This window comes from Bos javanicus, chromosome 1 (genome assembly GCF_032452875.1).
Source record: "Bos javanicus breed banteng chromosome 1, ARS-OSU_banteng_1.0, whole genome shotgun sequence".
Taxonomy (NCBI): Eukaryota; Metazoa; Chordata; class Mammalia; order Artiodactyla; family Bovidae; genus Bos; species Bos javanicus.
Genome location: NC_083868.1, coordinates 42427349 through 42440077, shown reverse-complemented (window position 1 = coordinate 42440077; position 12729 = coordinate 42427349). Strand labels below are relative to the sequence as shown.

General features: G+C 42.6%; 1 protein-coding gene across 1 annotated transcript in view; it reads right to left on the bottom strand.

Annotated features, from left to right (window-relative positions):
• CRYBG3 (crystallin beta-gamma domain containing 3) overlaps positions 1-12729 on the bottom strand; it is a 126198-nt gene that overhangs the window by 78530 nt on the left and 34939 nt on the right. The window contains exon 3 of the mRNA XM_061437318.1: positions 1646-2064. Within this exon, the coding sequence (XP_061293302.1) occupies positions 1646-2064 (419 nt within the window). The remainder of the gene's footprint in view (positions 1-1645; positions 2065-12729) is intronic.

The following is a 12729-nucleotide window of genomic DNA, read 5'->3' as shown; positions in this document are numbered from 1 at the left end:
TGCCAATTTACTGTATTGCTCATGGTTTTTGGCATAAGAGAGTTTGAAAATTGGAAGCAATTTTGTCTACTGACTTTCTCTTTCCAGATACTTTCCATTGCTATCATGCTTAGAAAACTGCTTCTCACCAAAATAATTCACACTTAGATGCTTTTAGTTTTGTATGTTTCTTAATCATTTTTATTCTACTCTAATATAAAATGACATGACTATCCAGTTTTTATTTTTTTCTCCCAATTGTTACCCAATGTCCTCAAGTTTTCCTTTCTACATGAATGCATAATGCTGTCACATATGAAGGCTCAAATCTCAAAACATATAAGGGTCTATTTCCAGACTGTCTATTCTGTTCCATTTAAGGATCTAGCAAATATTGCACCAGTATTATGACATCATTTCAATTAATGTAGCTTGATGGGCACATTTTAAGATCTGGCAGGGCAAGTCCCACCTCAGCATTCCTAATGGACAAACCTGAATCCACTTGGGGTCTCAGTTCTCACAACCATAAAATGGGCCTGTGCCTACACCTACCTTAAAAGCTTACTGTGAGGAACTGACTGAAAGCACACATCTGAGGACACTTTGAAACTACAAAGGATTACACAGTTCTAAGCTGTCATCTATATCTGCCTACGGTATTGATGATCTCTTTAAATAACAAGAAAAGTAGAGGTTCTCAAGTAGAGGTTAAATTAAAATCAATGAACCAGATCCTAACTAGCTATGAATGAATACTTATACGTTACACAAAATGTCTAATGCACTCAACATTGTTATAAACATTTTCTGATTAGAAAACATTCATTCTAGCTCATTTGAATAAAAGAATAACAAGTTAGTGCCCATTTGTATGTCAAAGAAAGAAAAAAGGGGTGGTGAAATGCTCCTTAAATTTGTGCAAGATTTGTTTCTTGGAGCTGTGAGAAAGGTTCAAAAGGCTACTTTTATAAATACAGTCAATTTCTTCTCTTAATCCCTTTAATTGGATTCCACAAAGAAATGATATTGATAGAATGTGAACACAAATCATAGGCCTATCTTTGTTCCCAAAAGGCAGATACTGAACACACTGCCTGTCTGACTACAGAATAATTCAGACAACAGAAAACACTCCCATTTAAAGAAGTCTTAAATCAGAAATAAATCTTGTGGGCTTCCTTGGTGTCTCAGTGGTAAAGAACCTGCCCGCCAATGCAGGAGACATTGGTTCGATCCCTGGTCCAGGAGGGAACACATGCTGTGTGGCAGCTAAACCCACGCGCCACAACTACTGAGCCTGCGCTCTGTGGCCCATGCTCCGCAACAAGAGAAGCCACCGCACGAGAAGCCTGCGTACTGCAGCTAGAGAAAGCCTGTGTGCAGCAACCAAGACCCAGCACAGGCAAAAATTAATAAGTAAATAAAATTATTTTTTAAAAAAGGAAGTAAATCTTGTACTATAACAAAGTTAGCACCTAAAAGATATTAGTACCACCCACTAAAATAGCTCAAAAGACCCTAGATATGGTATACAGAATCATGTAATTTTTCACCTAGTAGCAGGGACATAACAATATTTTTTCAAATCCCCTTAATCAACAGTAGTAGAACTGAGGCTAGGTCCAAAAGCTCAATTTTTCAGCTAAGTAAATTTTAAACTTACTTCAGCAAGTCACTGGTTTCCTGTTCACTGTCTTGTGTTGTATCCAAAGAAAAGGCATCTGAGAGCTCGGCTGAGCTGGACTGTTCCTCTGCTGGAAGCGCCTGGGTTCTCAGGGAGCCACCAGCACTTTCCCTTTGGCCCCCTTCCTCATGACGACTGGGATTTCGTAAGTCTTTCTCAGGTTTGTCATGTTCATCTTTGAAAGAAGACTGCTTGGCTTCACTGAGAGATGATTTTCCTGAGATATTGAATAAGTTACCTAGAAACTGGAAGAAGCTTTCTTTTGTCTGTTTATCGCTTTCTCCGATTTTGGCCTCTGAAGTGGAACTGGAAAGGTCGTTGGGCTTTTTGGAATCTTCCTGTGTTGGAAGAGTGATCAGCTGCTGGGCCTGGGTCCTTCTGTCCTCACTTTGGGAAATCTTGGAAAACAAAACAGAGAATATTAAGCATCATCATTTTAAAAATGACAAGGGCTGACTGCTAACCTATTGCGTGACACTCTCTGTGCTAAAGGCCAGGGATATTTCTGTGAATGAGATGGATGGCTTCCACCTCTTAGTAGTTTACAACCTACTAAAGGGCACAGTCAGCACAGCATTAACAACATGATATGGTAAATGTCACAAAGGGAGAAATACAGTCCACGTGGGAGCCCAGGGCTAACTAGTAGGTTTGGGGGCGGTGAGAGCAGAGGAGGTAACTTGGGGTGGGGAGTGTGCCCTTGGAAGGAGACATAGATAGAGCCAGTGGGATGTCCGTGTATCCCCCTCTCTCTCTGCTTCCCCTCCACCCCACGACCTTCCCCAGCCCACACATCCATCTTCTCTCCATGTCCAATGAGGAGTCAGCTTCTAATTTAAAATGACTGGAGGTAAGATTGTAAAAAGAGAAGAGCGAAAGGTAAGTGTGGAGAGTAAGTAAAGGCACACATCATAGCAAACCTTCTATGTATCTCAATTTAGCCCTTGTTATTACAGAACTAATAGACAGTATTCTTATGTGTTCCATACAGACAACACCTAAACAGACTTCATCATTTCTGCTTGTGTTAACCCCTGAAGCTACCACATGATAGAAAACTGTTTCTCAAGAAGATGAGGAAAGACAGCAGCATGGTGTATCAACTGAGAGGGAAAGCCCACTATCAACTCTCCATGGTATGCATGGAGGTGTATCTATGTCAAACCTACTCTCCCAATTCACAGCACCCTCCCTTTCCCCTCCCTGTGTACGCGTCTCTATTCCTGCTCTGGGAACCTGCTGTACAGCTTGGGGAGCTCAGCCGGATGCTAACCTAGATGGGTGGGATGCGGCGGGGGAGGAAGGACAAGAGGGAGGGGATATATGTCTGTTAATACTTGGAGCTGATTCACTCTGTTGTACAGCAGAAACATGAGTTTATAAAGCAATTATACTCCAAGTTAAAAAAAAATGGTAAAACACAAAGCCCTGATATATGCATTAATGCAGATGGTGGGCAGCACCAGGAATTCTTGCAGATGCTGAACACTTTCAGGGGTATGTTTTACCTGCTCATAATTAACCTACTAGTGAAGCACTGGAGAAGGAAATGGCAACGCACTCCAGTACTCTTGCCTAGAGAATCCTGTGGACAGAGGAGCCTGGTGGGCTGCTGTCCATAGGGTCGCACAGAGTCGGACACGACTAAAGCGACTTAGCAGCAGCAGCAGTGAAGCACACTCCATTCTCGTGTACACCATGTGGCTGTGCTGGCAGTCCACGCTCTCTCCTGCTTAAAGCGTCCTTAGCTTCAGGCAAAGGGGCCAACTCAGCCTGCCTTTCCCAACATGCTCACTCACCTACTTGTACGAGGAATGCCGTCTGATAGTATCTGTCAGATGTCACACTCACTGGTCTTTATAAAAGGAAAGCTCAAGTGTGAGTCAGAAAAATATCAGTGTGCCAAGGTGAAACCACCTTAGGCCACTGCAGGTTCATAGGATGAAGTTTTGTAAGAAGCTGATCTTCAAGAAGGCAAGAACATCCAAATGTCATTTGTTCACTTCCTTCCTTGTTTTAATCCAAATTCAAAACAGCTTAAAGGAGTGTTCCACTAACCACTAATAATACTTGGCATATGAATGGCTGCGAAATGTTTAGAACCCATTAGCCTAGGAAATTAATTTCAAGTGAACCATATTTCAAGGTCTGTTCCAACCTTAGGAGTCAGGACTATTTTTGAACAAACACATTAGCATTTTTCTATGTGTTAGAAATACAACTTCTGAGTCTTTTACATTTAGAATACCACCAGCCTTCTAGAGTCAAAGTCTCACCTTTTACTGGTTTCAACTGCAACTCAAGCCCACATATCTCCACCTCATCCACCCAGCATTCTGCTCTTTATGGGAGCCTGCTCTATAAATGAACTGTGCTCTCTCCTCGTGTCAACAGCTTAAATAGCCTCTCAATATGACAGCAGAAAATATGCTAGATGACATTTTGAAAGTGATCATGTGTTAGTTTTTTTGTCCTTTACTCCATTTACTTTGTTGTAATGGCCAGCCACAATGCTTAAGTGAACTGTAGGCTACTCACTAAAATAACACCAATATTCTTAAAATGCATACAGATTCACAAGGAGGTTTTATAAAACTGGGGCAGTGTTGTTTTTTTTTTTTTAAAGGAAAACAGAATATAATGATTACATTTTTGACATCAACAAAATCAAGACAAAAAACTTCTATAAAATCAAAAATACTATTTATCTCACTGCCTCAATTATTTTTACTTACTTGAAAATTCCTTTCAAAATACAATGGACTGCTTCCAACAGTATGGTACTGGCACAAAAACAGAAGTATAGTCCAGTGGAACAAGACAGAAAGCCCAAAGATAATCCACACACATATGGGCACCTTATCTTTCACAAAGGAGGCAAGAATACACAATGGGAAAAGATAATCTCTCTTCAATTAAGTGGTGCTGGAAGAACTGGACAGCTACATGTAAAAGAATGAAATTAGAACACTTCCTAACACCATACACAAAGATAAACTCGAAATGGATTAAAGACATAAATGTAAGACCAGAAACTATAAAACCTGTAAAGAAAACATAGGCAGAACACCGTATGACATAAATCATAGCAATATCCTTTATGACCCACCTCCTGGAATAATGGAAATAAAAACAAAAATAAGTGGGACCTAATTAAACTTAAAAGCTTTTGCACAGCAAAGTAAACTATAAAAAAGGTAAAAAGACACCCTCAGAAGGGAGATAATAATACCAAATGAAACAACTGACAAAGGATTAATTTCCAAAATATATAAGCAGCTCATACAACTCAATACCAGAAAAACAAGCAACCCGATCAAAGAGCGGGCGAAAGGGCTAAACAGACAATTCTCCAAAGAAGACATATGGAGGGCTAATAAACACATGAAGAGATGTTCAACATCACTCGTTATTAGACAAATGCAAATCAAAACTACAGTGAGATAGTACCTTGCACCAGTGAGAATGGCCATAATAAAAATCCACAAACAACAAGTGCTGGAAAGGATGTAGAGAAAAGGGAACCCTCCTTCACTGCTGGTGGGAATGTAAATTGATAGAGCCACAATGGAAGACAGTATGGAGATTCCTTAAAAAACTAGGAATAAAACCACCATATGACCCAGAAATCCCACTCCTAGGCATATACACTGAAGAAACCAAAACTGAAAAAAATACATGTACCCCAATGTTCCCTGCAGCACTATTTACAATAGCCAATAGACATGGAAGCAACCTAGATGTCTTTTGACAGATAAATGGATAAAGAAGTTGTGGTACATATATACGATGGTACTGCTGCTGCTAAGTCACTTCAGTTGTGTCCGACTCTGTGTGACCCCATAGAGGGCAGCCACCAGGCTCCCCCGTCCCTGGGATTTTCCAGGCAAGAACACTGGAGTGGGCTGCCATTTCCCTCTCCAATGCATGAAAGTGAAAGTGAAGTCGCTCAGTCGTGTCCGACTCTTCGTGACCCCATGGACTGCAGCCTACCAGGCCCCTCCATCCATGGGATTTTCCAGGCAAAGTACTGGAGTGGGGTTCCATTGCCTTCTCCCTACGATGGTACTACTCAGCCATAAAAAGGAATGCATCTGAGTCAGTTCTAATGAGGTGGATGAACCCAGAGCCTATTATACAGAGTGAAGTCAGTCAGAAAGAGAAAAGCAAATATCATATATTAACACATATATATGGCATCGAGAAGGATGGTACTGAACCTCATCAGTACCATCCTTCTCGATGCCATATATATGTGTTAATATACAACACAGACATAGAGAACAGACTTATGGACAAGGGACGGGGAAAAGAGGGAGATGGTGAGATGAATGGACAGAGTAGCATGGATGCATATACACTAACATGTAAATAGACAGCCAATGGGAATCTGCTGTTTATGACTCAGGGAACTCAAACTAGGGCTCTGTAATAACCTAGAGGGGTGGGGATGTGCAGGATGTGGGAGGGAGATTTAAGAGGCAGGGGACTAATGAATTAACCTATGGTTAATCCATGTTGATGTATGACAGAAATCAAACCAATATTGTAAAACAATCATCAATTTAAAAAAATTTTTAAATATATAATGGACTGTTTCCTAAGCAAGGAAAATACATTTTGCTAAACTAGTGAATGCCTTCACATTTAACCTTTTTAGAGTGATATATTGGAGAAGGCAATGGCACCCCACTCCAGTACTCTTGCCTGGAAAATCCCATGGACGGAGGAGCCTGGTGGGCTGCAGTCCGTGAGGTCGCTAGAGTCGGACACGACTGAGCGACTTCACTTTCACTTTTCACTTTCATGCATAGGAGAAGGAAATGGCAACCCACTCCAGTGTTCTTGCCTGGAGAATCCCAGGGACGGGGAAGCCTGGTGGGCTGCCGTCCATGGGATCACACCGAGTCGGACACGACTGAAGCGACTTAGCAGCAGCAGCAGCAGAGTGATATATATAAATTTTTAAAAAAACACTTAATTCTCCTTCCTTTTAATAATCACTTGTTGTCCCAGAATCTCTGTATCTTAAATGTAATAAGAATATTTTCTCAGTTTCCTTATATTTATTAGTTGCTTAATTTTTGCCTAATAATCCTATGAGAAATTTGTGTCAGTAATTAAAATACCTTCAACAACAACAACAAGAAAAGTATTTATAGAGACCAAAATTAGCAGGAAAGGGCACTGTTATTAACATGACAAACCATGTATTTATATAACTACATACTAAAAGTCTGATATAAAATAACTGCTCTTAAGCCTTCAGCCTAGACAGCAATGAAGTTCAGCCTGCCACAAGCTAGAGCCAATGTCACCTGCCAACTGGACGATTTGCCAGTGATTCAACAAGTGAGAAACAGCATGAAAACACTCAGGATTCAAGCAAACACTAATAAAACACTGATTTCAGTTGTCCTCAAAGATGCTGGTACTCTGCATATAACATATAAAAGCTACTTATGAAGGCATATGTATTTTGGGGAATTTAATTTTTCCCCCTACATACTCAATATGTTGTAATGAAGTGTGCTTCGGTCCAAATTCATCTGTCTGTCTGTCTGTCTATCCTCTTTGCTATGTGTCCAAAACAGGGAAACACAGGAAAGCATTAGGTACAATGATTAATAAGACTTAGTTGTGGATTCAAAGAGCTGACAGTCTAGCAAGATACTCATCATTGCATCACCATGTGGAGCACTGGAGAGCTATGTACACAATGGGTTGGTCAGTCATGTCCGACTCTTTGCAACCGCAAGGACTGAAGCACGCCGAGCTTCCCTGTCAATCACCAACTCTCGGAGCTTCCTCAAACTCAAGTCCATCGAGTCTATGATGCCATCCAACCATCTCATCCTCTGTCGTCCCCTTCTCCTCCTGTCTTCAATCTTTCCTAGCGTCAGGGTCTTTTCCAACGAGTCAGTTCTTTGCATCAGGTGGACAAACTATTGGAGTTTCAGCTTCAACATCAGTCCTTCCAAAGAACATTCAGGACTGATTTCCTTTAGGATTGACTGGTTGGATCTCCTTGCAGTCCAAGGGACTCTCAAGAGTCTTCTCCAACACCACAGTTCAAAAGCATCAATTCTTCTGCACTGAGCTTTGTTTATAGTCCAGCTCTCACATCCATACATGACTACTGGAAAAACCATAGCTTTAACTAGACAGACGTTTGTTGGCAAAGTAATGTCTCTGCTTTTTAATGTGCTGTCTAGGTTGGTCATAGCTTTTCTTCCAAGGAGCAAGTGTCTTTTAATTTCATGGCTGCAGTCATCATCTGCAGTGATTTGGGAGCCAAAAAAAAAAAAAAAGGCTCTCATTGTTTTCACTGTCTCCCCATCTATTTGCCATGAAGTGATGGGACCAGATGCCATGATCTTAGTTTTCTGAATGCTGAGTTTTAAGCCATCTGTTTTGCTCTCGTCTTTAACTTTCATCAAGAGGCTCTTTAATTCCTTGCTTTCTGCCATAAGGGTGGCGTCATCTGCATATCTGAGGTTATTGACATTTCTCCCAGCAATCTTGATTCCAGCTTGTGCTTCATCCATCCTGGCATTTCGCATGATATACTCTGCATGTAAGTCATACAACCTTGATGTACTCCTTTCCCTATTTGGAACCAGTCTGTTGTTCCATGTCCATTTCTAACTGTTGCTTTTTGACCTGCATACAGATTTCTCAGGAGGCAGATAAGGTGGTCTGGTATTCCCATCTCTTGAAGAATTTTCCACAGTTTGTTGTGATCCACACAGTCAAAGGCTTTGGCATAGTTAATAAAGCAGAGGTAGATGTTTTTTTGGAACTCTCTTGCATTTTCAATGATCCAACATATGTTAGTGCTTAAGATCCCTTGGAGAAGGGAATGGCTATCCATGCCAGTATTCCTGCCTGGAGAATTCCATGGACAGAGGAACCTGGTGGGCTATAGTCCATGGGGTTCCAAAGGGTTGGATATATGGGAGAATCCACTGCAGAGAGGAGATAACATGTGCGCTTGCTCCTGAAGGGCGAGAACAGCATTTAAGACAAGGTGGAGCATGCGTTGAGCACATGTAGTGTGAAGTAAGTTTATTACGGCAAGGGTGTTGCTGAAGAAGACTCGGGCACAGAGGAGGGAGAATGAGGTCGATAAGATGACCAACTAGAAGTGGCAGGTGAGGGATAACAAAGTCACAGATAACTAAGTTTTCTAAATGGGGAGACTAAGTAGTTAAGCCAAAAATGGACAAGGAAAACAGAAGGCAAGAGCCTTTGTGGGGGTTGGGGGAGGTGAGGCAACAAAGCAGATGTCAGACATATTGAATCTGTGGTCCCCGGTGAAGCAGTCAGAGCCCAGTTAAGAATGTGATTTGCCGATACACAGCATGTGCAGGGGAAAGCAGGACTAACAAAAAAGCACTGGGGGAAAAAAAAGATTAAAAGGCAGGCACAAAGAAGGAAACAATCAGTGAAAGAGATGGGGAAGGCCAAAACCAGAGCAGTCATCCCAGCAGACATTTCCAAAAGCAAAGGGGAGCAAATGGCAAATGCTACTGGGAGGTCAAGGAAGATGAGGATGGTGCTTCTCACTGTTCTTCAGAAACATGAGGCCCACTCATACCTCAGGAACCGCGCATTCACTCTTCTCTCTGCTAGCATTTTCTTCCCCCACAGAGCTATCGACTCACACCCCCTCACCGCCTTCAGACCTTTACTTAACTGTCATCCCTTCATTGTAAGTTTCCCCAGTCACTCAGTCTAAAACAGTAAACTCCTCCACTCCTGAAACTGCCTGCATCTCTTCTCTGCCTCATTTTTCTCCTATGCACTTGCTAGTATCAAATACACATTTCACAAACACACATTATTTGATATGTTTCTTTCTCTAGAAAGTAAAAGCCACAAGGGCAGGGTTATTCATCTGTTTTATTCATTGCTGTTTTGTTTAGCATCTTGAAATGTGCCTGACAATAAGAGGTGCTTAAATACTTGCTGGATTAATAAACAAAGGAACTGAAGACCATAGAGAATCCCTAGGAATGCAGGAGAAATAGTCAAAACAGCTCAGCAATTCATGCGTACAGCCCTAAACTCAAGGTGTTAAACAGTGGACACATAGCAAGGAAACAGGAACACTTGGTAAATAGAGGGGAACACTTTTGAGAGATTTTTTTAACTAGAAAAAACGGGAGGAAAGGTGACAGTTTAAGGTCCAAGACAGAAGAAATGTCTTTTTGTTCCTGTTTTATGGCTCAGCTGTATACCTGGTGGGGAGGGAGTAACTGCTGAACAAGACAAGGATGACAGGTTCAAGAAAGAAAAGCAGAAGGTGATGAGATGAAGAGTACAGTCCCTAATATGTCTAAAAAAGGGGAAGCATGAGCCTCGGAGAGTAGTAGGAGTACTTCCTCTTCCAACTACAGTGATAAGGAAGCAGCTAAAGCCTGAGCATTCTGTAAGGGGGAGAAGATGATGAGTAAGGTCTAACACGTGGCTCTGACCTCAGAAGTGAGAGGAGAGACGCTCAGCTGAAGGAGGGATGCAGAGGTGGAGCTGGGATCTGAGCTCCCCAAATAGAGAGAACTTGGAAGAGCGTTTGGGCGAAGGCAGCCAGAGGCTGTGACCAGGTGTACCAAGGAGCAGTCGGGGCCAATATTGATGTCAAGGTATTCATTCTTCTCTGAGTGATGAATTGTAAGATACTGCCCTGTGCTTTGACGCAACAGTGAAAAACAAAACAAAACCCAACAGTCCTGCTTTCATAGAGTGTACATTCCAGTGATGTAAGAACTTGTTTTCAGGTCTAATGGGCATGAGTATGTCAGCTCCTTTGGTAGTCTCTAGCAAGTGGCAGGTGCTGTCCCAACATGATGAATGGCACAGGGAACAAGGTCAAGACGGTCAAGGGATAGGGAGTGTCAGCAAAGTGCCTGCTGAGTGAGAAACAGTGAAGAGCCACATGACTCCTCCTTGAGTCTCTCGGGCACATGGGTTGGGCGTCCCTTCTCCCTCAGGCTCTGCCTTCATTGTGCACAGCAGGCATGATCCTTACAACACCTTGAGCCCCAGTTCCTTAGCACCCTCAAATCCGATGACCTCCACTTCTGCTGGGCCTTACTGTTTGGCTAACCCTGACCCTTGTCTTTACCCATAAGTACCCAGCCTGTGAATCTCAATCTCCGGCATTCCCGAATTAGTCACACCCTCTCATCTTTTCAGCTCTTTTACCCCACTGTGCCAGGTGCATCAGTCCTTCTGTGTCATCACAGCTTCTGGCCTCTCGTTCTGTCTCAGTTCCCACAAATTTTCATATCTTTTCTGCCCAGTTATCAAATATGGCTAACACACTCAAAGCTTCTTTTGTTTGTTCTTCGGTCATCCCCACCCCCCAAAATTCCGGTTTTATCTTTTCCACAAAGTAACTATGTCTTGGTTTAAAAATCCATGGGGATACATACAGCTAAGTGGATGTAGTTGGCCAACAATTCATGATTTACAGTTTCTGCTGGAAATCAGTCTGCAACCTCCCCATTTCCCATGGAAGCTATTTCAAACCTTTACCACATCCCTTAAGTCATCCCCTCCACCACCTCATCCCTCACTGAGCAGAGGACCCTACCTTCCACTTCACAGAGATGCTCTCTCATAGTCCTGCCCCCACCCCTCCTCTATCTGCATCACAGCTGCAGCATCAGTCCCACTTCCTTCATTCGCCCTCGCAATGCAGGGAGGACGACTCCTCCTCCAAGGATCCACCAGGGCACCATTTCATAGTGCTTGATGTCTTCTAAACAGCCCCCTCACTTCCTCATCTGCCCCTGTCCATAAGGCCACAATTCAAAGTTTAAGTCCAGGGCAAGATTTCTCCTCTCTTCACTACCAAACTCATTGATAGAAGTTACCAACTGTCACCATCTTCTTTCCCTTTCCTTTCAGTGACTCTTTAGCCCCTGCAGTCTGGCTTCAGAGACACTTTCATACTTGTTAATTCAACATACTTTTTCTGCCCTGATATAATGTGGTATGACTACAGGAGGTAAGACTGGGTCTGATCCTGAAAGCCAATCTCCCTTTGGCTCCCATGACATCACCCTGAGGTTTCGCTTCTTCTCTCAACATTCTCTCCGCCTCCTTCTAGTTCACATTCTTCTAGCCATCCTTTCTTTACATATTACGTTTTTCCAGCTTCCAGCCCAGGGCTGCTTTACCTTCATGATCTTCTTACGAGTTCTCATTTCTTGCCAATCAATCTGATGATTCCCAGATGTGTATTCTCAACTCAGACTGTATATCCAATCATCAGCTAGCCACCTGAACGCTTCACTGGAACCTCCAACTCAGTACATCCAAACTGAACTTGACCATGTTGTGCCTCCATTCTTGCCCATTTTCTGTAAACTGTAACATTCCCACTTGTTAAACAGTCAATGAAACGCCAGGACACCATGACCTCGCCCCGAGAAAGCTGCTGGCAGTGAGTGACTTAACCTGTGTCCCTGCTTCCATTCCTAAAGTTCCCCAGTCTGAGCAATGTTTCAGGTTTCAAATCTGACCATCCCTAAAGGGTTTCCCATGCCTGTGCACCCTTGTCAGGATAAAATCCAGACCTCCTAGCATGGCATTCAAGGGCCTGGTGGATCGAGCTCCCACGTGCCTTTTATTCCATCTCTTGTCACTTGTAATGCCTACAGGGCCTGATGTCACCATGTGTGTTCTCAGATATTCTCGAGACCTGTTTTCTACTCCTCTCCCCTCTCGCTTCCTCTTACTACAGGTATGTCTTTGCACAACACTATCATCACTGCTGATACCATTTATCCCTTGCCCTCTTTGCCTGGGAAATTACTACCACTCAAGTTTTTCAGAATGGAAACTGCCCACATACAACATATACACGTGCATGTGTGTATGTGTGTGTTCTTCCCATAAACAAAATCACCACAAGGTGAAGGCAAACAACTTTATGCTTTCATCGCGAGTAGGACTATTACCTAGATTACTAATGGTTACCCAAACTGGGCATTTATAACTAACACCAGATGCCTACTAGAGATTTCTAGTTAGTTTTCTCCTAAGATATCTGG